The sequence below is a fragment of the Monodon monoceros genome, unplaced genomic scaffold (genome assembly GCF_005190385.1).
Source record: "Monodon monoceros isolate NGI ecotype Baffin Bay Population unplaced genomic scaffold, NGI_Narwhal_1 Super_Scaffold_7, whole genome shotgun sequence".
In the NCBI taxonomy this organism is placed as follows: Eukaryota; Metazoa; Chordata; class Mammalia; order Artiodactyla; family Monodontidae; genus Monodon; species Monodon monoceros.
Window position 1 is genome coordinate 106575529 of NW_021703784.1, and position 23788 is coordinate 106599316.

The following is a 23788-nucleotide window of genomic DNA, read 5'->3' on the forward strand; positions in this document are numbered from 1 at the left end:
GGGCTCGAGGCCTCTGGGCTGCGGGGCGGAAGCTGGGGCCAGTGGGCACCTTCCTCCCTCGCCAGGCCTCCCGAAGGACCGGCCCTCCCTCCACCTCAGCCTCGGCCTCCCAGTCAGCCCCGCAGCCTGGCCAGCGGGCCGGCCCAGCTCTGGAGACGGACGCGTAAAGGCCAGGGCCGAGCAGGACCCTGGGGCTGGCGGCCGGGGAGGCTGGAGCCAGCGGGCCTGCCACACTCCTCCCAGGAGGCCTGGAGCCCGGCCCCCAGCCAGCCCGGGTGGCACAGCGTGGACACAGAGGTCAGCAGTGGACAGACGGACGGATGGGTGGGTGGACAGGCATGGAGCTGGGGTGTAGGGGGGCTGGGCAGGCAGCCACAGTGGGGGCCCTGGTCCCAGAGGGCATGTCTGGAGGGCAAGAAGGACGGGGCAGAAGCGGGGCCCCGCCCCACCCGGGGGCCTGTGCTCACGGTCCAGGTGCGCGACTGGGGTCACCTCAGTTCTACCTCCTAAACCTGGCCCCCACCTGAGCAGGAACGGGCAGGGCCCTCTCCCCGCCAGCTGCGGCAGGGCGAGCGGCCGGCGCACCTGCGGCCAGGCAGCTCAGGGCCTGGGCAGGAGCCGCTCCCCGCCCCCCTCCAGTGGGCAGAGAGGGCATGACGCCAGCCTCCGGCCCAAGGACTAGAGGCCACCCTGACCCCCGGCCAGGGCCCAGACGTGGGACCCTTGCTGGCCTTGGGGCTTGGGCCCCCTTTCCTGCTGAGCCTTGGGGTCCCTCCGTGGCCTGCCCTGATCCTAGGGCCAGGCCTGTGCCCGCCCTGGAGGGTGACTGAGGCTGCCTGTGGCAGGGGCTGGGGGGCTGGGCACGGCTGGGTGCCGTGGGGGCCAGCGAGGCCACGTGTGCATGTCCAGGCCCCTCGTGTACACAGGGATCCCAGGACAGCCCCGGGGGGTGGCGGGGCAGCACCCAGCCAGGAGCAGGCTGCAGGGGGTGCAGGGGTGAGCGGTGGGGGTGACAGGCTGGGGGGGCCCAGGTGAGCGTGAGGGGTTCTTACCACATTTGGAAAGCCTCCCCGTCATCATTTCCATACAGTTAGTGGTGTCTGGAGCACAGAACGGAGAGAGGGGGGAGGGAGACGTGTGAAAAAGGCTTCCAGCTCAGACCTCAAGCTGGATGCTGCCTGCTGCCTGCAGCCTCGGGCCAGGCCCTGGGGGAGGGGGCGGAGCCTGGAGTGGGGTTGAGGGGCTGTGGCCAAGGGGTGGGGCTCAGGTGGGTAGAGCCTGCCGTGGGCGGCTCAGAGAGGAGGGGCTCAGCAGAGGGCCAGCCTGGAGTGGGGCCCCTCTCCTGGGCAGTGGAGCGTCCTGCCTGGCCCGCCCTCCCTTCTGTCCTCTGGGCCCAGGACACACGCCTTGGAGCCGAGAGGGCCAGGTCCCCGGCTGCGGTCTACACTGCCACCTCCGTGTCCTCACCCTGGCTCTCTGTGGCTCCCGTGGCCGCAAGGCTCCCACTCGCCCCTCAACTCACGGTGGCACACCCTCTCCCCTCTCTGCTGGGCTTGGCAGTGTCAGGGCTGGGGGTAGGGAACGCAGCAGAGCCTGGGGTGGAGAGCGGCTGCCTCACGGCCCTCACTGGGGCCTCCCCTTCCTGGGCTGGGTTTGGAGTGGCCACCAGATCTCTTAGCCTGGTGCCCGAGGGGCCCCCGCTTCTGCCCCCTCCTCCAGTGGCTCTAGGACTGAGCTTGCTGGACAAGAGTGTCCAGTATGGCGGGGAGGGTGTTGGGAAAGGCTGACCCCTCGGGGAGGCCTGGGGACGGGGCCAAGGGATGGGCTGGGGTCCCGGAGTGGGCTCCCCAGGCCCAGGGCTCCCTGAAGGAAGGCAGGGGAGATGGGCTTGGCCCAGGGCAGGCACCCAACAGTCTCCAGGGACGTGGGTTTGGGCCCAGGGCTAAAACGGGGATGGGGCCCTGCAGAAGGGCCGTGCCCGCCCTGCTTACTGCTGGGCCTGGGACCTAGAGCAGGGCACGTTCGCCGACAGACAGAATGGTATCCCTTAGGGCGGGACTCTGCCTGGCCAGGAGCAAAGAGGGACCGTGGCGCTGGGCGGGGTGGGTGCTGTCCCCTGGGTGGCACACCAGGCCCCTTGCTTGCCTCCCTGGACAAGCTCTGTCCTTCCCCAGCCTCGGTTTCCCCCTCTGAGCACTGCTCTGCTCCGACGTGGAGGCCTTAAAGGCACCGGCCCCCGGGCCAGCCTGGCTCCCAGGGCCAGGGTGTCGGGGCCCCTCCAGCCCCAACCCACCAATAGGGCAGTGAGGCACACGCTGGGGGAGAAAAGGGGGGCAGGTGAAACACAGACGATGGAATGAGGATGGCAGGGGCGGGTGGACGGTGGGGCAGGTCTGGCCTCTAGGACCCTACACAGAAGCACAGACGGCTGGCCACGGGGGGCTCTGAGAGGTGGGGCTGGGCTGGACCCTGTGCTCCCCAGACCCCACACCCCGACACAGGCCTCGTGGTGAGCTGCCAGCTCCCGCTGAGCGCACGCGCGCCGCTCGCCCTCCCTAACAGCTCATGCACGTGCCCCCGGGGCTCACCCGCACCCACAGGGCTGCAGCCGCTCCCCGCCAGGTGCCGAGCGGCACAGACCCTCAGGCTCCCGGGCCCCTGGCGCCTGCAGGCCTGGGCAGCCCCATTCCTGTGTGGCCCCCTCTAGGCCCAGCTGGGGAGCCCCTGCTTTGACTGGACCTCAGGGCCCCTGTGTCCTGCCCGCCACGGGGAGGGTGGGTGGCGGACAGCCCCTCACATGCCAGCCAGTGTGGGCACCAGGCCCACAGCCCTGGAGAGTGCTACGTGGGGGACCCTTGAGGGCGGCAGGGCTCCCAGCAGCACCTTGGTCACTGCTCTGCCGGAGCCTGCTCTCGCTGGCCTGGGGCCAGGCTGCCCCTGTGTCCAGCCGTTCGGCTGGGTGCTGGGCCTGCGGGGCCTGTCCAGGGCCGGGAGGTGGCCGCTGGACACATGGGTGGGCACAGGGTGCCTCCTCGGGGCCAGTCTGGCTCTCGCAGAGGACCTGCCCGCAGCCCCTCCCTGCCCCAGCGGCGGGGCTGGACACCTTACCTGCCAGCGTCAGAGGCTACTCTCGTAGCTGGTGGCCACCTTCTGGCCCTTAAGCCCAGCACCCCAGCTTAGTCCCGGAGCTGGCGGGGGGGGGTCTACAGTGGACAAGAGGCGCCTTTCAGTGTGGCGTGCTGGGCCTACCCCCCTGGTGTGCAGAGACGGCCGGCCACTGTGCCGGGAGGGCCCTGCTCCCGGGGGTGCACGCGGAGGGGCCACACCCCATCGCCAGCCCTCAGGGCGGCCCGAGCTGAGCCCCTCCCTCACCTGACAAGTGCTGGGCGGAAGGCTGCTCATGTGTGCCCAGCAGCTGGGTCTGAATGGTCTCCACGACCCTCTTGAAGCGGCGGCTCGGGCCTGGGGGAGGTGGGGGGTGGGTGAGGCAGGGGCAGGGCTGGCCCGGAGCCCCGCCCCCGGGAGCCCCCGCCCTCGGCCTCTGCCAGCAGCTCACCTGACAGGAGCGTGAACGTGACGGAGTAGACGCCGTTCTCCTTCTGCGCCGCCCCGCCCTCGGTGTAGGTGATGTCCACCTGGAACTTGACCGGCTTCTGGAACACCGCCGGGCCCCCCGTTGCCTTGTGCTCGGCCCGGAAGCTCGTCTGGGAGATGACGCTGTGGCTGAGGCTGGGGATCTGCGGGCAGTGGGTGGCGTGAGCGCGGCCTCGTCTGGAGTCGCCAGAGGAAACCCCAGAGGACAGGGAGCCGGCCGCCGCCCGAGGCCCCAGCAGCACTGGCTCCCCAAGAGCCTCAGCCAGACGGAGCTCCGCACGGGTCGCAGATGGGTCGCGACACGGCAGCAGAGCAGGGCTCTAAGGGGCGGGCGGGGAGGCCAGTGGGCAGCTGGAGGCCCCGCAGGCGGCAGCGAAGCCTGGGGCTAGAGCCCGTGCCCCGTATTGAGACAGAGCCCCCGGGGTTGAGGCCCCCGGCACCGCTGACAACAGCGCCCGCCGCTCTGCTGGCTCCGGGGTCTGCGGCCCCGGGCGCAGGCGAGGGGCCTCTGCGTGATTGGGCTGCGCAGCGGCCAGGGAAATGTCCGGCAAAACAAACCCAGGAGGCGGTCTTGCCTCAGAGGGGTCGCCCCCAGGACAGGGCTCTGTTGCTTGGGAGAGCACAGTGCTGGCTCGCCGGTTAGAAGGGGCTGAGTTCACATCACGGGGGAAATCTTGGTGTCCCAGGAGAGGCCTGGGGGGGCTCCAGGGAAGGCCCAGACCCGGGGCCCGGAGGAGAAGAGGCTGCAGTGGCAGGGTTGGGGGGACTCAGCGGGGCCAGGGTGCCCACACCCGGCACAAGGCCGAAGTCCCCACCTGGTGCTGAGCTCTCCCGTTCCTGGAGACCTCTGGGAGGAGTGCCAAGCTGGCCCCCAAGCCCTAAGGGAAACTTCGCTTGGCCAAGTGTGTGGGAGGGGCTGAGGCTGCCACCCCGGCAGGTCCCGCCCATACCAAGGCGGGGTCCCGGGCTTAGGCTGTGGGGATGCCGAGGGACCCCTAACCTGTGATCCCGGGGGGCCCGGCACAAGGCAGGCCCCACGCAGGGCAGGGCGGGTGAGGCCTCCTGACACGAGTGACTCTGGAAGACACTCTTCAGGGCTTTCTGCCCCACGCGCCCAAAGATCCCAGCAAAGACAGATGGAAACCCACCCAAGGCCCAAGCACAGCCCACCTCAAAAGCCACCAGTGGGAGGCGAGGGACTGTAGGAGGCCGGCAGCATGTGGGAGTGGGCAGGGGCACACAGGACACGGAGCCAGCCCTCCAGGACCGTTCTTGAGGCCGTAGGCGCATCCACCAGACCCAGCAGAGCCCCCCCCCCCCCCCGCCGCCTCTGTGTCGAGGCCTCAGGTTCCCTCCTCAGAGCTGCCTCGCAGCCGCCCATGCTTCACCCCCGTCTCAGCGACGTGCCCCCCCGAGGCCCGCCCCATCCCGGGCCTGTGCACAGCCCGTCTCCCGGCCACAGTGTGCCTGCTGCCCTGGCCCTGCCCAGGCGGGGCCCCAGGGGCAGCAGCCGCGCGGCGCAAGGCTCACCGACAGGAAGGCGTGGACGATGTCGGCTTTGATGGAGCTCAGCGGCTTGTCCTTGATGACCGCGAAGACCTGTTCCTCCTTCTCCAGGCTGATGAAGTTCCCAAACCAGGACCTTTTGGCGAGCCTGGGGGCGGGGCGGAGGGCTGGGCAGGTCAGGGTACGCTGGCCGAGCCCCGAGCCCCGCCCTCTGGGCTGCTGGCCAGCTTGCTGTCCCAGCCAGACCCTGCCCTGGCCCCGACTCCCCGCCCTGACCCGCCATCCTGACCCTGACCACCCTCCGCCCTGCCCTGACCCTCACCCGACAGCCCTGATGCTAATCGCAGAGCCCTCGGCCTTGCACCTCACCCCAACCACCCCTGCCTGCTCGGGCCTGGGCTGCGCCCACCGGAACCCCACCAGGAAAGAAAGGAGGGTGGGGGTAGGGTGCCCTGTCCTTGAGCCCACCCTGACCCCCACCCTTGCTCCTCTCTGTTGAAGCCACCATGTTTCGGGGTAACTCGCTAAGCCCCAATCCTGCAGCTTCCTGGAGAAAAGTGCCCCGCCTGGGGCTATGTGGGGGGCAGGAGTTGGGGGCGGGGGGCAGGCCAGGGACCCCTGCACAGGTATGTACAGGAGAGACAGGGTTGACATGGTGCAGAGGGCCGGGGCTGGGGGCCCCGGGTGCTACCTGCCCCTCCCCGTGGCGGACCACCCTCTGTCCTTGGGGACTGGTAGCCACCTGGCCATCTGCAGCCCCGCTGCCCCAGCCCAGGTCACTCTGGAACACAGTGGTCGCTTCGACCCCTGGGGGCCCAGCCGCTGTACGAGGCAGGGCAGGGGCCACCCCAGGGGTCCCGAGGCCGGCAGTGCCCTCCCCCACGAGACCCCTCATCTCACGGGCGTCACGTGTACGCCTCCCTGCCCTCTACGCCATCATCCTCCGGTCTCGTCACTCTGCCCTGCTTCTGGGGCCTCCCTTCTCTGCGGCGGGGCCCTGCCCTATGGCGCACACCAGTGTGGGGGAGACCCCTGGCCGGCCCCACCATCCTGCCTCCGGGGTTCAGCCTGAGCGGGCCCCTCCCTCGTGTGGACGAGGCCCGGGACTTGCCCCTGACCAGGAGAACGGGGAGTGGGGGAAGGTGACGGGGGTCGCCTGCGAGCTCAGTCTCTAAAAGGCTGGACTTCCGTCTGGCGAGCGGGTCTCCACCTCTTTTTGACGAAGCCGACGGACGTGGCGGGGACGGACGGATGTGACAGCGAGGCCCATGTGGCCAGGAACCTGAATCCTGCCCGTGACCCCACGAGCTCGGCGGAGGATCCTGCCCCAGCTGGGCCTTGAGATGAGCACCACTGGCCAACACCCTGAAGCAGGGCCCAGCCGGGCCGTGCACGGGGCCTGACCCCCAGCCACGTGCCGTTGGGAGCGACTGCTGACTGTCGCTGTCACCCAGGCAGCTGTAGTGCGGAGACGGCGAGGGCCCTGCTGGCAGACGCGCCCAACTCAGGCTGGGCCGGGGCCAGGGCCGGCCCGCTCGGGCCCGGTGTCTTGCTCCGGCGGCGCTGGCAGCGTGAGCCGCAGGGTCTGAGGCACGGCTGCTGTTTCCTGCCGTGCATCTTCCCTTTTCCTGCCCGTTTCCAGAGCCGGCTCTCCAGCCCGTGGCGATGTGGCGGCAGCAGGCAGCTTGCCGACAGAGGCCGTCCGCTCTTGCGGCTGGAGCCGGCCCCAGAGACCTGACGGAGGCAGAGCCGCGGGGACACACGTCCTTCCCGACGCCACGCCGTACTTGGCCACCTTCGCCTCCTTCCCCACATCCTGCCGTCTCTGTGGCTGCTGGCGTGCTCAGAGCTCTGGGGTGCAGGCCACCCGCGCTGCTCACCCCAGCACCTCACTGCGGCCTGAGCCCAGGACGTGGGCCGGGAGGCGGCTCTGAAGCCCGCGGCGAGCGCTTCTGCCCCTCCTCCCTCGATGAAGAGACAGAGCAACAGAAAAGCTCCGTGTTATACTTTGGTGTCTGGTTTGCAAGCAGCCTGGATGAGCCGGGAAGGCCTGTGACAGTTAATTAAGTCTGGGCGTCAACTGGGCCCGTTTGGTAAAGGTTGGGTGTGCTTCTTGAGAGCAACTTTGAGACGTGGTGACGAGCAGACTCTGGACATGGCGGGCCTTGGAAGGTCCTGAGAGCAAAGGCTGAGGCTCCTGGAGGGGAAGGGATTCTCAGCACTGAGATGGAGACGCCGCCCTGATTCCCGCCTGCGAAGCCTACAGTCCCCAGACTCGCCAGCCCCACGATCCCACGGGCCGGTTCTGGAACACACGGACGCACACGCTCCACTGACACGAGGCTGCTGGCCGCTGGTGGAGGGGACGTCTCAGGGCGGGCGAACACGTCCTTGGGAGGAGTGGGTGCTGGGGGTGCAGCGGCCCCCCAGGGCCACCCGTCTGCTCCTTCCCATCAGCCACATGCAGCGGGTGGTGACGCTGGCCGGGGCCCTCAGGAGGGGGACGAGGCCTCCAGGACTCGAGAATGGGCAGGGGAGGCTGCAGGCCACCTGCACGGTGGCGTCAGCTGCTCTGGGTGGCTTTTTTTTTTGAGTTTTTTGATAAACCTAACAATTCTGTTACAAACGTGGTTGCGAGAGCTCCTGATGACAACAGGAAACGGTGGCTGAAGGGAGACAAACGGTGGGATCACGGAGATCCCGAAACCCCACACTTCAGGCTGGCTGCCCTTCAGCTCCACCCCTGCCCGCTCCTGCTGTGTCCACAGGCCCCATGCGGGGTCACGACGACAGGGTAACGGCAGCTTCTCCTGCCGGGCCGAAGGCTGCCGGTGAGGTCACGACAGGGCCCTGCCCTGTGTCCACTCCGCACTTCACATTCACACGAGGCGGTGGGGAGCGAAGGCTGGCGCCTCTCTGGGGTCTTCACCCCCGACACACGGGACTCCCGTCCAGACATCTGGCTGGGCTGCAGCACTGCCCCGCTGTCGCCTCAAGGCCCTGCTTCCTGCCCTTGCAGGACGGTGAGCCGGGGGCTCGATGTGTCCTGACCTTGGCCAAGGCCACCCTGCCCTGGACACGGTTCCTGCCGGCCGCCCCTCCTCACCTCCTCCCTGAGACCCTCCATCCCTACGAGCCACCAGGTGTCTGGCCACACTCCAGGCGGGGCTCACCCTGGGAAGCCCCAGTCAGCACTGCCCAGCGCCCCTCCCTGGTGGAGGCCCCCCTGCAGGCACCGCACCCCTGGTCACCAAGGGCTGGGGGCCGACACGCTCCCCCATGTGGAGGCCGGGGCTCTCAGCAGGTGTGGACAGTGCTCTCCCCTGCCACCCCCAGTCCCAGGCACCCCCAGGCTGTGGCTTCTGAGCACATCTGGGAGGAGCAGCTCCCTCACCGCCCAGGCCCTGCCCCCCTGGCCTGGCATTCGAGGTGGAGACACAGAGACCCCAGCGCTGAGGCGCCCCAAAGCCCTCAGTGGATCCCCCGGCCTGACACATGGGAGGGTCCGTCACAGACCCCCATGCACTAAGAAGGCGGCGACAGGTCACACTTGACCTCGGGCAGGGCCACTTACTCTGGGGACGACTCCGGGGTCAGGTTGGACATCTCCTCGGGCGTCGGAACTGCACACGGGAAGGACGGGGAGAGTGTGGTGACCACTCCACCCTTCCCCCACCAGGGCGCCTGCGCCGCGGGTGGGGTCTCCGGAGCCACGGCACTGTCTCCAGCGCCCACAGGCACAGGTCAGCTCCCGGCTCCGCCGCGGCCGCAGGAGCCTCGGGCCACAGGGAGCTGTCCTGCCTTCTGGTGCTGAAACCGGGCCTCACCGTCTCTGGCCTCCAACCAGCCCTGCTGTCCCGGGATAGATGGCACCGCCCATCGACCGCGCTGGGTGGCTGGTGGGGCCTGGTGGCCTGGAGGTACCAGTTGACCCTCGAAACCCAGCACACAGGGGCAGGCTGCCTACCACTGCCCCAGCCCCGTGGGCTTCCTCACCACACCCACCCATGCCCGCCCACTGGCCCGCTCTCCTCTGTGGGGCTCAGGCAGCCCGGCCTGAACAGGCCACTGGGCCAAGGGGTAACAATGGAGGCAGGAGGAGTCCCAAGGCCACACCCGCCGGGCAGGCATCCCTGCACTGTGGGGTCCTTGACACACAGTGGGCAGGCTTGGGGACACGTGGACACTGGGGGTACCTCTCGCCAGCGCTTTCAGGAGGATAAACCACCAAGGGGGAGGGGAAGACCCTCTGAAGCCGGCCCCTGCCTGCCCCGCTCGCCAGGATGGGCAGTGGTCCTCTGGCCCCCCGCCACCAGCCCCCCCGAGCCCCGCCCACCCCGCGTATCCCGCCACACTCACCTTGCAGTTTCCGGCGGTGGAAGCGGGGTGACCCCAGGAAGCTGTTCTTGATGGAGTTGAGCCGTGTCCTCCAGGGCACCCCTCCCACGCTGGGGCTGGACGGTGGCGTGGGGTTGGGCGTGCCGGCCGGGCTCTCCTTGGGCGTGTGCACAGGCGTCCCCTTGGGGGTAGGGAGGGGACTGCCCCTCGGAGAGGGGTGAGGGGTCACCTGTATGGTGGGGACAGATTTGGTGTTGGCTTCAGTCCTGGTGGGTGGGAGCCGGGCAGGGGCCGGCAGGGTGGGTGAGCCCGGGGTCAGGGCCAGCTGGGGGCTGAGGCCTCCCGCAACAAGGGGCCGGGCCTGGGTGCCCGCCGGGAGCGGGTTGGACTTGGTGCCCTGCAGCGGCTTGTCGGTCAGCTTGGCCTTGCTCGGCAAGGTCTGGGTCTTGGGGTTGGGCCGCGGGGCGGCCTGTGGAGGGAGGACGTGTCCGGGCCGCGAGGCGCTCCGGCCAGCTTCGAGCTCCACGGAGGTGGCCGGGGGGCAGGCCACAAAGGGGAGCTCAGGGGGCGGGGGAGGCAAGACAAACTTTCTAACAGGCTACAGGGCAGCGCCGAGGGCAGGAGGGAGAGCGCACGGGCCCCCGAGAGCCAAGCGGCCCCAGCGCGTGCCCCGCCCGCCCCGCATGCACACACAGCACCCGGGGACCCCAAGGCAGGACCAGCGGGGGCAGGCAGGCGTGGGGGTGGGAGCGTTCGCCACGAAAGAACACACGAGAAAACAAACAAAACAAAACAAAAAACGTGCAGTTAGCGGAGGCAGCCGGAGCCCACAGAGCAGCAGCTACCACGACGCGGGCGGCCCCAGCAGCAGGCGGGGTGGGGCCACCGAGCCGCCCCCACCCGGGGGCGCGCTGCCGACGGAGCTGGGGCGGGTTCACTTACCCGGGGGCTGCTGAGTGGGCTGGTGGAGAGGCCTGAGGAAGCGCCGCTGATGGACCTAGACCTGGGGACACAGGTGCAGAGGGCGGCTCAGACCAGGAAGGGGCCTCCGGCTCTCGGCTTCCCTCTCCCCTCAGGTGGACCCTCCAGGAGGCCTGGAGCCCTGGTTGAGAGCCCCGAGGCTGTCCCAGTCTGCGGCACACCTGGCCGTGCCTGGGGCTGTCCTGCTGTCCCCACCCCGCCTCTCACCAGGCCCAGGAGAGCCCACCGCCCCTTGGGGGCCCCATCAGAGCCCCAGTGGTGCAGCTGGAGACCGTGGGACTCCTCTTCCCCCACGCAGAAGGTGCCCTGTGTCCAAGGCCCGAGGCCCCAGGTCCAGGATGGCACGGAGGAGCCCTCGGCAAGGATCTCTCGGGGCCCGGGGTGAGAGGACACAGGGCTTCCCGTGAGCCGATGCCAGCCCAGGTGCCCTGAGGCAGCCCAGCTGAACCCCGAGGCTGAGCTGTCACAGGCCCCGAGTCCTGCACTCCGCCCGGCGCCTCACACCCTGCCGTTTGGGCCACCAGCTGGCACCAGCCCAGCCCCTCCAGGCCCACGGCCCTCCCCTTGCTCACACCACAAACACCTGGGACGGGCGTCAGCAGGGACGAGGACTCCGTCCACCCCGGCCCCATCTGGCCTGCAGACCTGGCCTGGGCCTGGCCAGAGAGAGGCCACCGGCCCAGCGTGCCCAGCGGAGACACGCATGTAGCCGCCGCCCCCTCAGGGCAGGAACTGGACACCTCTCGGGGCAGGGCCAGGCCTGCGGGGCCTCGCTCCACCACCCCGCGTGGCCTCGGGGGAAAGGAAACGCCCGCTCACCCCTGGGCGCCGGCACCTGCCATCCTTAGAGCAAGGAAACCGGAGGGGTCGAGGCAGCCACAGGAGAGAAGAGGACAGAAAAGAGTGAAGGGCGTCCACACCACCCACCCGCCAGCCCGGCCACACTGCCCACACCGCAGCTGGCCCCTGGGCCTCGGGCCGGAGCTGAGCCCACGCTGGCCGGTCCCCCAGCACCTGTGGGCCGGGGCCCCATGGTGATGACCCTCCGACTTCCACCCCGCGAGCTGACACAGCCCGGAGCCGGGGGGCAGCGCTGACCCTCTCAGCACCCCTGACCCAGCCTGCCCGAGTCCAGGACTGCACTCAGAGCCGGGCCCGAAGCTTCCAGATGCTGAGAACGGGGCTGGGGGGCTGGTCGGTGCCAGCTGGCACCCACCCCAGCGGCCACAAGCCAGCCGTGAGCTTGCTGCTCGGCGCAAGGAGAGCGGAGCAGCAGCAGCAGGAGAGAGAGGGGAGCCGCGTGCACGCCCTCCTGTCTAACCAGGCGGTCCCTGGAAACTGAGCTGAGGAAGGACGGCGCCAGCACGAGAGCAGCCAGGGCGCGGAGCAGAGCAGGCGAGGCGCAGGCAGGTGCGGGGGGAGGCAGAGGGGGCCCGGGGGCGAGCGAGGTCCCGCCACTGTCACCGCCGGGCAGGAGACCCTGCAGGGGCGGGGCTGGGGCTCTGGAAGGCCAGACCCTGTGCAGAGACCCCTGGGACCGGCACACCTCCTGCCCCTTCCTAAGGAGCCTGCAGCCGCCTGGGGCTGCCACGTCTACTCTGGCCCTTGCGGGATATGGGCCCGCGTGGGCTGGGGGAGGGGAGCTTAACAAGGGCCACGGAGGCCCACTGACCACAGGGCGAGGGCCGGCCGGAAGGGACCTCACAGCCTGCAGCCCAGGGGCCCAGGGCAGGCAGAGTCTCTGGGTCTCCTGGCCCCTCTCGGGGCCGGCCACGGGCCTCGTCCCAGTAGCCCCGCTCCTCATTCTGGGCCTCAGCCTAGCCTGACCCGGGCCCTTCCCCGGCTCGCTGGAAGGTTCCCTTGCCAAAGAGGAGAGGGCCAGATGCACCTCAGGCCCAGCCCTGCCACCAGGCCCGCCGCTGTCTTTGGGACTGGGGGGCGGGGGATGGGTGGGCAGGGTGTATACCTGTCTTCTTTGCTGAATTGGGGGTGGGCTTCAGCGATATCCAGGCTTTTACTGAACATTGCTTTACTACAGCGGGAACAAAGCGAGAAAAGAGAGTTACTGACGCAGCCCCAGCAGGCGGTCCAGGAGGCCAGACCTCCACACGGCTCCGAGCTGGGCGCCACCCAGCTGGCCCCAGGCCAGGGCGCACAGACGCGGTGGTGGGGGGGGGTTTCCAGGAGGCCAGACCTCCACACGGCTCCGAGCTGGGCACCACCCACCTGGCCCCAGGCCAGGGCGCACAGACGTGAGGGGCGGGGTCAGGCAGGAGAGCACCAGGGCCACAGCACACCCGGCCCCGGTGACGTGCTTGGCAGGGTGGCCTGGCCGGGCCTTGGAGGATGCCTAGCACTGCCGCCAGCCCCGGGACCCCTCCAGCCCCAGCGGGTGTGGCCTGTTGTGGTAACAAGTGGCCAAGCCAGAGAGGAGGCAGAGCCTGAGAAGCAGCAGCGGGTGGGGAAGTGCCAGGGAAAGGATGGCTCACACCTGAGCCCACCCCACCACCCCCGGGCACCCCCGGCCCCCGAGGCACCCAGGCCGGGAAGGCAAAGCAGAAGCCGCGACAGGGGGCCTCCCACGCCCAGCCCCTGCCCCTGTGCCTGCACCTGCCCAGGCGGCTGCGGTGTGCGGGGTGTGGGTGGCTGGTGCCGGGAGGGCTGGCGAGCCTTCAAGCTGCCCTGCAGGTGTTGGACCGGAAGCCAGGACAAGGCTCGGGAAAGGTGGGCTGGGGAGAGGTGGCCTCTCGCCCGGGCCGCTGGAGGGAGAGGTGCACCCCCAGCGAGCAGGACACAAGGCACAATCAGGGCAGGACCACGGCCAGCAGAGACCTTCCCGCTGCTCGTCCCCCCACCCAGTGCACGAGCCCGCGGCGGGTGGGCCACGCGGCCTGGAGGCCTGGAAGGCCCCGGAGGCCAGGAGCCCAGGTCAGAGGCTGAGCCAGCCTGCTTCCCCGGGGAGGGCCTGGCACCACCACGGGGCTGTGGCCTGTGAGCTGGGCAGCCAGTTGAATCCTGATGGTGGGGCCCAGTAGCCCTGCGGGTCCTCGGAGGCCTGGCCCAAGGGGCTGTCCCCAGATGGCTGAAGCCCCTGCCTGGGCAGGAAAGCTTGGTCTCGCCCAGCCAGCCCCGAGTTGGCAGAGGCTCTGCAGGACCTGGGTGCCCTTCCTTCCTCCAGGGGGCACTCTGTTTGGACAGCCCAGACCTGCTCCTCACCCACCGCCCTGCCCCCGAATTCCACGTCCCTGAGCCCTGCACTGCCACAGGTGACCCAGACGGCTCAGCATCCATCGGGGATAAGCCTGATGGGCTGCAGCTCTGAACACAGCTTCATCTCTGAGCAGCCTGGCTCAGCTCACTTAAGTGCAGCTCAGCTAAGCTCAGCTTAGACCTGCTCAGTTTAATCCACTCCAGCCCAGCCCAGCCCAGTCCTGTCCAGGATGGCCTGACCCAGCCCAGTTTAACCCAGGCCAACAAAGCAAAGCCCTGCCCAGCTCAGCCCAGCCCAGCCCAGTGTACTCCAGTCCAGCTCAGCTCAGCCAGTCCAGCCCAGCTCAGTCCAGCCCAGCCCAGCCCAGAGTTCAGCCCAGATCAACCTACTTCAACTCAGTCCAGCCCAGCCCAGATCTGCCCTGCCCAGGGCAGTCTAGCCCAGCTCCGCTCAGTGCAGCCAGTGCAGCCCATGCAGTCCAGCCCTGCCCCGTGGCCTCAGCCCAGCCCCAGGGCTGGGGGTGCAGAGAAGAGCCAGGCCGGGCCCAGCACAGCCCGCGAGGGGCCCCGTCGCTGACTGGGCCGGGGCACCAGGAGGCAGAGCGCTGGGCCCTCCCAGAAGGCACGCACCTCTGGCCGTGCTGGGCCATCTCGATGGCCCGCCGCGCAGGCACCGGGGAGCCGCCGTCCGTCACGCTCAGCACCTCCATGGACTTGCGCTCAGGCCGCCGCTTGCCGTGCCGGTTCAGCATTGGGGAGTCCACGCGCTTCCGGGGAGGGTCTGTGTGCAGATGGGGGTCAGGGCCGGGCAGCCTGGAGGGGGCAGCGTGGGCCGGGCCACCCAGGGACCTTATACCTATCTCGTTCCTGGGCGGCAGGTCCTCGTCCTCGTGGCTCGGATACCTTTCTTTCCGGTCCAGGAGGAGGAAATAAATCATCTTCTCCTGGTTCTCCCTGCAGCGGGCGAGAGGCGCCAGGAGGGGTGGATGGGGGTTCCCGGAGGGCGGCGTCCCCACCCACAGACTCCGCCACGGCCCGCCCGGCGCGGCTCCCGGACGCACTCCTCGGACAGCAGGTCCTGCAGCAGCTTGTTGCGGTCCCGGAAGCAGCCCAGCGAGTGCATGCTGTCCAGTACGTCGGGGTCGATGTCCTCCAGGCTGGGCAGCGAGCGGATCTGCACCTTGCGGGGGATGGGCTGCTCCGGCTCGGGCTCGTTCTTGCCTCCTCTGTGGGTGACAGGGCACCGCCACCACCAGTCACTCACCTCTGGCCCAGCCCGAGGCCCCTCCGCGCCCCCTCCTGGGGCCCCGAATCCTGCTGCCTTCCCTGTGCTCAGCCCCTGTACACTCCTGCATCCTGCACGTGCCCAGCGCAGGCCGGCCCAGAGGCCCCAAGAGCCGGCCGGGTGGCCCGAGGCTGCAGGCAAGCCTGCGCTGCCCCCTCCCCCGCCCCCCCGCCTTCCCTAGCAGGCCCTCCAGGCCACAGTGCAAGCAAAGCAGGCGATGAGGGGAGGAAAAGCTACTTACATATACCAAATGTGTTTCTGAATGTGCTCTAGCTACAAGGAAAGAGAAACAGGGAGTTAGTACGAGGAAGGAGCAGAGGCCACGTTAGGAGGCCATGAAGGAGCAAGGAGGTGGGGGCCTGAGTGTGGAGAGAGCAGGAGAATGGGGGAGGGGAGGAGGGAGGGAGGAGGACCCGGGGGTAGGGAGAGCCTGGAGGTGGGGGAGGGGTTGGGGGACCACGGAGAGTGGGAAGAGCACGGGGCTCCAGGCTAGCACCCCTGACCCTGCCTATCTCAAGTGGAAGAGAAAACGCCACCCTAGAGACAGCAAAGAGCTGGGGAGAGTGGGGGCTGCAGGCACGGCAGAGGGAGTGGGTGGGGGGTGGGAAGCAGGAGCCCCTGGGGCTCAGGGCAGGAGGCCTGAGGGAGGACAGCAGGGGTTAGCAGCCAGGGCTCAGCCCACCCGTGCGGGAGGCGCTGGGTGCAGGTGTCAGCAGGAGGCTGGGGCTAGCCCCGCCCTCCACCCTGACTAGGGGGGCTTGCTTGGGGAGGGCGGCCTCTTGGGCAGTCCTGCTGCCCCTTCCCCGGGGGAACCTGACATCCTGGCACGAGCCGAGCCCGGAGGAGGCCAGAGACGGCTGGCTGGGGCTTCCCTCAGACCCCGGCCACCCCCAGGCCACTGGAGTCGGTCATGAGGAACTATTCACGCGTACAGGGCAGGCCCCGGACAGCCGGAGTGGCTCTGCGCTCCTGGACCGCGCTGGCGCGCGGACGGCCCTGCGCACGTTCACGCCGGGCGCGCGCCCGCGGCCTCCACCCCGCGCCCGTGCGCCCAGGTGCGAGCTCTGGGGGAGGAGGGACGCACCGTGAGGCGCCGCGTGGCGTCCACCTCGATCATGCCGCGCAGCAGGCTCTGGCAGTCGGGCGGGATGAAGTGCGGCATGTGGAACACGCCCCGCTTCACCTTCTCCAGCAGCTGCCGCAGGTTGTCGTCGTCGAAGGGCAGCGCCCCCTGCCGGCGGGACCGGGTCACCGCGGGGGCGGACCGACGGCGGGGGCGGGATGGGGGCGGGGGCGAGGGCGGGGGGAGCCTCACCACAAGCAGGGCGAACAGGATCACGCCGCAGCTCCACACGTCTGCCTTGCGGCCATCGTACTTCTCTCCCTGCGGACAGCACTGGGGTTGGTGCGGGCGCAGGGCCGGGGTCTTTCCGGGGATCGAGGGGCCCAAGGGGAGCGTCTGGGAGGAGCTGGCCCCGTGGGCGGCGCCAAGGACAGGAGGCCAGGCCCCGGCCTGGGGGTCCACGATCTCCGGGGCAGGGAGGCCCCCTAGGCGGGACAGGGACCAGGGTGGGGGCGCGTGGTGGGTTGGCTACTTACCCGGATCACCTCCGGGCAGGCATAGTGGGGGGACCTGGAGGCAAAGGCAGCAGTCAGGGCAGGAGACTCAGTACCCACCGCGCACCCAGCCGTCCCGCCTCCTGCGCTTCTGGACCGGCCCCAGGACCGCAGCAGGTGGAGACGGAGGGGCCCTCCCCGCTCCCCCCCTGCTCCCCCCCACCGCAAACTCTGCCTGGGACGGATGCCCCACTGTGGGATCCTCAGGCCCACCAGGAGGCCCCAGGGCTTTGGTGCCGATTCCCTCACAACCTAATCCCCCTGACTGCTCCTGGGGGAGGCCCAGGCCTGGGACCCAGGGCCCCACCTGCCCTGCCCAAGGAGATGGTCACCAGAGGCTGGACCGTGAGGCACCCCCATGAGAGTGCTTGCAGCCAGGAAGCTGGCACGCCAGCCTCACTCCCAAGTACGGCAGGGAGCTCCCAGGGCAAGACCGGCCTTTCCGAGCCTGGCCACAGAGCCGAGGGATGTAATGGGCCAGGCGGGTCGCCTGCAGCCCCTCACTGCACCGGGGAGACGGTGCCAGGAGCAGAGCCGGGGCCCTGCCTCCAGCCCAGGCTGTGGGGTGCTGGGGGGCCCTGGGGCTGCGGGGCCACCTGGCTGGGCAGCCGCAGGGCCAGGCTGTGGGCGGGGCAGCAGCCCCTGGCCTATGGAGAAGCGGCAGCCGGTCCGGGGCTCAGCTCACCCGCAGCTCGTCTCCAGCAGGCTGTCGCCAACCTGCAGCGACGCCATCCCGAAGTCCGCGATCCGGATGTTATTCTTCTCGTCCAGCAGAAGGTTTTCTGGTTTCAGATCCCTGTGGCTGGGAAGGAAGGCGGGATTGAGGCTGACAGGGGTGGGAGCTGCCGCCCCTCCCGAAACCCCGCCCTCACATGAGGCCAATGGCAGCGCTGCCTGGTGATGTCACCAGCAGCCAATCGGAAGTCTCCTACGGGGCAGACGGCTTCAAGGTGGCAGGATAGAAGGACAGGGACTCTGCCAGCAAGGGGCAAGTTCTGCTTTGCTCCCTGAGGTCGCGTTCCCCTTCGCTGCTCCCACCACCACACCTACTCTGGGCCGAGGCCAACCTGGAGCCCCCAGACCGAGGGTGCCCTGACCCCAGGACCCCTGAAAAAACCAAGGAGACTTGGGTGGGCACCTGGCAGAAAGCTTTCTGATGCCCCTGGGCTGGGGGGCCAGTAGAGGATACACTGCCTGATCCAGGGGGAACGGGGGGAGTGCAAGAGTGGGGGGAGGCACACCTGCAGGGACGGGGGCTAGCTGGTGGGGGACAGGGCACCTGGAGGGGCGGGGGACGCACCATATGGAGTGACTGTGGCAGAAGTCTAGCGCAGAGATGATCTGCCGGAAGAACTTTCTAGCCTCTTTGGGGGTCAGCCTTCCCTTCTTGACAAGGTAGTCGAAGAGCTCCCCACCAGACACGTGTTCTAGCACCAGGTATCTGCGGGGGACGGGTGGGCGTCGGGTGGGCGCACCCAGCCAGGGCACCACTGCCCAGAGGCGGTGGGCCACCATCCCATCCCGGCGCCATCCTCCACCACATCCCGGCACTGGGCACCCTCAGCGGGTGGGGTCCCCGCCCGCCTCCAGGGAAGCAGGTCCAGAGGAGCAGGGCCACACTGGGCCCCAAGACGAGAGGGGCACTGCAGTTGCTGACCTTCTTGCGAGCCTGAGGCTTGGCCCTTCCAGGCCCTCCCTGGCCACCCCGGGCTGGGCTCCCACAGGAGTGGGGGGACACATCAGACACTCAGGCCCTCAGGGAGCCCTGGCCAGCAGGGCAGACCACAAAAAGGCATGGGTGGGGGACAGGGCACAGCTGGTCTCGGAAGATAGGGGGGCGGGTGAGGGACTGGGTGGGTGTGGCCAGGAGGCAGGTGGTGAACGCCCCCAGCTTGGCTCAACACGGCTGGGGTGATGCCGGAGGGTAGGGGTGAGCTGCTGGAGGCGTGGGCTTCCCACGGCGCCCCGGGTTCCATGGGGACCCCACGCCCCTCTGCGGTGAGCAGTGGGCTGTGTCCAAGCTGAGCCTCCCTGGAGTGGAATCTGAGGGGCTGGTTTCTAGGGGTGGGCGGGGGGGTGGTCCAAGACACATGGACACGGATGCCTGCGGGCCTCAGGGGAGCTGGGCCTGGAGGGCTGAGCACAGGCCCCGAGGAGCCCCTGGTGGGAGCCAGGGAGGGGTGGTTCTGGTGGGCTGCGGTGGCTTGGGGAGGGGAGGTGGGTGACAGGGGATGTGCGGGACCAGGGCTGGTGAGGATGAGGGTGTGGGCCTCGGGGGGCTGTATCAGGAGCTGGTCTTGCAGGAATGGAGGGGCTGGAGCGGGCGAGGGGGCAGCCTGTCTGCAGAGAGGAGGGATTGGGGGGAGGAAACGGCTGGAGACACAGGGTGGGGACACTGGGTGGGGTTCGAGCAGAGGCGGGGCCAGTCCCAGGGGACCTGCCCTGCTCCTGAGCGGGAAGCCACAGCACAGGCCCAGCGGTGCCCCAACCTCGGTGGCAGAGGTCCCCTGCCCGCTCCCCTGCCTCCAGGCTCCCTGGGCTGCCTTGGGACCCCCGGGAGGGCGCTGGGCCCACCAGCACCAAGGCCGGCCACTGTCCACCATGCTCCCGGCATCCTGTCACCCCGCCTCTGCTCGGCTGCGCCCCCGCCTGGCCTGCTGTCCGGGCCCCTCCCTGCTTCCTGCCCCTCCTGGGGGCCTCTACCCCTGCCTGGCACCCCCACAAGTATCTGAACAGAAGGAGGCAGTGTGACCGGTCTCCTGTGTGCAGAGGTGGGCAAGGCCTGCCCAGCACCCACCCATACCCCAAACTCATGGATGTCATCAAGACACTGCCAGGTGGGTCCCCACGTGGGCCTGTGGCCCTCACGGCGGTCCCGATGGCGGCTTCAGCTCACCAATGTCGGGGGCCCAGGACCACCACCTGCTTCCCACCCCCAATCCCGTGGTAACCGGGGCCCTGCTCTTCCCAGGGCCCCCATGGGGGGCGGCTCTTGTCATCCCATCTGCAGTTAAACACTCAGAGTTGGGCATCCATGCAGCGCTGGGTCCCCGGCTGGCACAGGAAGAGAGGGAGGCCCGAGAGCACGCGCTGCTTGTCGGAGGGGCTGGGGCTGAACCCGGGCCCCCTGCTCCCCCAGGGCCACTTCCTGCCCCCACCTCCCCTGCCCGAGACAGCGCTGCAGGGGCTAAGGCCAGCCTGCATCAGGGGCCCAGTCAGGGCTGGGCTCGAGGCCTTGAGGGCCCCTGGGGCAGTGGGCCTGCGGGGACCGTGCCAGGCCAGCCCCCTGCCCACACCCCCTCGCCCAGCTGCCCGTCCCGAGGAACGCTCTGGCAGAACCCCTCCCTGAGGGACGCGGCCCAGCAGCCAGGCCTTTCCTACGGCCACACACGGGGCAGCGGCAAAGCTGACTCCCCCGAGGGGACCCTGTGAGCAGCCACCCACATCCCCAGGGAAGCTCGCGGAGGCCACACAGCGGGGGACGTGGGGGGCTGGCCACGCGGGGAAACGTCTGCCAGCCTCAGTGGCCTCGGTGGTGACAGGAGGTCAGCCACGCTCAGCATCCCGACAGCAGGCTGGGTGAGGGGCCTGGGTGGCGACAGTGCGGTCGGCCGGCCTGGGGTCCCCACCCACGTGAGGGAGCACACGGGGGCTCCAAGGGGCTTGGCACGGGGTCCGTGGGAGCCCCCAGCAGAGCGGCAGGGTCCTGAGGCTCGCTGGGGCCGGGAGAAAGGGCCTGAGGTGCTCCTGCCCCTCGACACCCCCTTCCCCCGAGTCTGCTCCCCACAAGGCCCCATCCTCAAGCCAGTGGCTCTGCAAGTCCCAGCTGGCCAGCCCTGGACCTGGTCAAGGAGCAGTGACCGCCATGGCCTGTCCTGCAGACCCCCTCCCGGGACGGCCGCCCTCTGCCCCCCAGCTCTCCGGACCCAGCAATACCTACAAATATTTTTTGTTTTCATAGACGTCGTGCAGCTTGAGGACATGGGGGTGCTCGATCAGCTTCAGGATGGCGATCTCCCGCTCCACCTGCGGGGAAGGGGGCGCCGTCACGGCAGGCCAGGCTCATCCCCCCACCCGTGCGCCGCCCACCCGCCTGTCCAGGCTGTGGGGTCACAGAGCCCCCGGGATGCTGGGCTCCTGGGGCAGGTCCAGCCTCGCACTGGCATCTCTCCCCCGTGGGCCGCCTCCTTGCCCTCCCCCAGCTGCGCTCGGTCCCTGCCAGGCCTCCGGGGGGGGGGGCCCGGTTACACCCCCGGGTCCACTTCCACTGAGATAGCTCCTGTCTCCCCACTCAGATATCTTGTGGCATCTTGACCTTAGCGCCCCAAACTGACACGTAAGACCCCGCCCCCAAGCCGGGCGCTGGCCAAGGCAGGATGGGAATCTGCCAAGCCGCCACCAGCACCGCCCACACCCCATCCAAACAACCGCCACCTCCCCTTAAAACCAGCCCATGGCGCATCCCCCAGGGTTCCCCAGCTGGGCCCACCCGGTCCCCCCCTGCCCCCACTGGCCAGAGGGGTCCTCACTGTGTCACTGGCCGGCGCCCACCACGGCCCACCTGCTTTCCTGCCCCCCCTCTGCCCCTCACCCCTGCCCGCTGAGAGGACAGCCGTTCGGAGAGATGAGCAGACAGACGGGGAACAGAGCCTGGGCAGCCCCTCCCCGTTGAGTGTCTGGTCCCACCCAGGAGTCCTCCAGTCGCGTGGGGTCTGCTTCAGTCCCTAAGGGAACCGGACTCCACCAGGGCTGGGGGGATGCTGAGGTGGGGGGAGCGGGGAGGAAGAGGGGCTGCGAGGCCTCCTGGGACCCCGCACTTCCTCTTCTCCCTCAGAGACAGGGGTCTCCTCCTGATTCTAACGGGGGAAACTGAGGCCAGCCAGCCCTCTCAACAGATGGGGCAGCAGGACCCAGCAGGAACCCCCTTCCCAGGCAGCTCACCTGCAGCCTGGCTCCACCCCGCCCACTGGGCCTCCCCACCTCCCCCAGCCGCCCCCAAGCTCACCTTCATCAGTACAGACTCGCTGAGCTTCTCGCGGTTGACGATCTTGACAGCCACCTTCTGGCACGTGACACAGTGAATCCCCAGCTTCACGAGGCCTGGGGGCGAGGGGAGCCCTCAGACCCCAACCGGCCACCGCCCAGGCCTGACCAGCAGGGCCCCTCCCGCACCCAAGCCCGGCCCCTCACTCAGCGCCGGGATCCTGTGCCCCTGCCCCCCAGCCTGTCTTGGGCCAACCCCAGGCCAACGTCTGCCCTCCCACGCTCCCTGGTCGCTGGCCAGAGGCTGTCCCCAGTGTGGTCACTCTGACCCACGCCACATACTGGCTCTCTGCCCCTCCAGCTTGGGCCTCACTCCCCGGCCAGCGACACCTGGAGTCCCTCCCCCAGACCTTAGCCGGAGCTCAGCCCCTCGGCAGGGGAGCCAGGGTGCCCTCAGGTCCCACAGGCCCCTCCCCCACCCGTCACCCTCTTCTTGGCCTTCGGACCCCTGGACAAGGTGCCCCCGACACCTGTGTCCAGCTCCCTGCTCTCCCCAGGACACCAGCACAGGCCCAAGGCCCCTCCCCCGGCAGCTGCGGCCCCGCAGCCCGCCTCCTTGCATCTCCCGCGGGACAGGACACTCCGCCGATTCACCTCTGCTGTCGTCACCACGCTGCAGGGAGCCGCGGTCCTGGTCACTGCCCCCTGGCCTCCTGGCCTCCGCTGGACCTTCTGTGGCCTCAGACCGAGATGCCCTGCACTCTCCCCTCCCAAGCCTGGGCCCGACCTGGACGTTCCCCAGAGGCGGCCTGTGTTCCCCGATGGGCACGGAGGTGACCACCATAGTTCGGGCCACCCCTGGCATTCGGGCGCCTGGATGTGGCGTAGGACGGCCTGCTCCCCACGGCACTGCAGCCTGGGTTCTGAGGGATGTGGAGCGCTGGACGCCCCTCGGTTTCATTCACTTTGCCGACTCTGCTGCTGCTGCTTTAGTTACGACCTTGACACAGTCTCACGGTTCCGACCACTCGGGTTTGCACTTGCCCCTTTTTACGCTGCTGAAGGGTGGCTCTTACCAATTTGCAAAGCCCTTTGCTTTGTACGCAAAATGAATTCTTTGCCATGTGCATCGAAAACACGTTCTCCTAAGGGGCACATCTCTTTATCAGGCCTTCGGGGCCACGAGCAGTCACACCCTCCCAGCAGTGTCGCCTCCTCCTCCTTCCTGCTCCCCGTGGGCAGTGAGCCCGCTGGCGGCCGGGAGATGACCTGTGCCCCCCAGACACGGGAGCAGCAGCAGGCGGGGCTGGACGAGGGGCGGGGGACCAGGCCCGGTGGAACCCCTGAGCCCTGAGCCTGGGGGCCCGAAGCTCCTTGGCTCAGGGAAGGACAGAGCTCCCGCAGGCGGGCCCGCTGAGCCCCGGCTCCCACCCGGGAAGGGCTGCGGGCTCCTGGGGGCTCTCCCCAACTGCCTTTGATCCAGAGCTCGAGCCCTGTGATTGCAGGTCAGGAGCCGAGCACAGAGAACAGGCCCCGGGCAGCAGGAAGAGCGCCACCGGCATCTGTAATTCAGAGCCGTGGCCCAGGACGGCTCTCCACAGCCTCCAGGATGGGAACCGGGCCTGGCACTGACCCCTCCACCCCGACTCCAGGCAGGTCTGGGCCCAGACGCAGAAACAGAAGGGGAGCCAGCCTGAGTGAGAAGCAGGCTTCTGCCTGGCGAGGCCCCCAGACAAGGTGCACAGGCCTCGAGGAGCCGCAGCAACGGCGGCCAGGCCACTCCCCGGGGGCACAAGTCCCTAATGCCCAGGACAGATGGCCCAGAAACGCCCCACAGATGAGCCTCACACCCGTGCACACACACCCCTACGCGCGTGTCCTCAGGAGGCCGGGGTCAGGGGCACGTGGGGAATAAAGGGAAGTGAGCTTCAACTCAAAAGGGACCTGGACAGGGATGCAGGCGACCCTCCGGAAGTGGAAAACTAAGTGGTCTCTACCACCACCCCCATCACTGACCACCACAGCAGCCAGTCTGCTGACAGAGTGTTGGGGCCATGTGACATCGGAGACCTCACTTCACAGATGAGAAACTCCATCACCAGCTGGTGCACAGAAAGGCCAGGAGGACAAAGGACCCAGTGGACAAGGTGCCCTGGACGAGCCCCATGCCATCAGGGCGTGAGCCTGCCAAACCCTCACAGCTGCTAGGGGGCCTGTGGGCTGGGCCCCCGGCCAGGACACGTGGCTGGGGTGCAGGGGGCTGCCCTGGGCCGC

The 23788-nt window shown here is 69.0% G+C and overlaps 1 protein-coding gene across 1 annotated transcript in view; it reads right to left on the reverse strand.

The window, feature by feature from the left end:
- The window catches only part of BRSK2 (BR serine/threonine kinase 2), a 63352-nt gene that overhangs the window by 1152 nt on the left and 38412 nt on the right, over positions 1-23788 (reverse strand). Inside the window, exons 2-20 of the mRNA XM_029209330.1 lie at positions 21537-21631; positions 20472-20557; positions 17832-17972; positions 17217-17333; positions 16514-16547; positions 16230-16298; positions 15999-16145; positions 15156-15187; positions 14691-14855; positions 14486-14583; positions 14260-14410; positions 12386-12451; positions 10381-10441; positions 9460-9667; positions 8675-8723; positions 5125-5248; positions 3557-3737; positions 3373-3462; positions 1053-1100 (exon numbers count right to left, since the gene is read on the reverse strand). Coding sequence (XP_029065163.1) covers positions 1053-1100; positions 3373-3462; positions 3557-3737; positions 5125-5248; positions 8675-8723; positions 9460-9667; positions 10381-10441; positions 12386-12451; positions 14260-14410; positions 14486-14583; positions 14691-14855; positions 15156-15187; positions 15999-16145; positions 16230-16298; positions 16514-16547; positions 17217-17333; positions 17832-17972; positions 20472-20557; positions 21537-21631 — 1962 coding nt within the window. The remainder of the gene's footprint in view (positions 1-1052; positions 1101-3372; positions 3463-3556; positions 3738-5124; positions 5249-8674; positions 8724-9459; positions 9668-10380; positions 10442-12385; positions 12452-14259; positions 14411-14485; positions 14584-14690; positions 14856-15155; positions 15188-15998; positions 16146-16229; positions 16299-16513; positions 16548-17216; positions 17334-17831; positions 17973-20471; positions 20558-21536; positions 21632-23788) is intronic.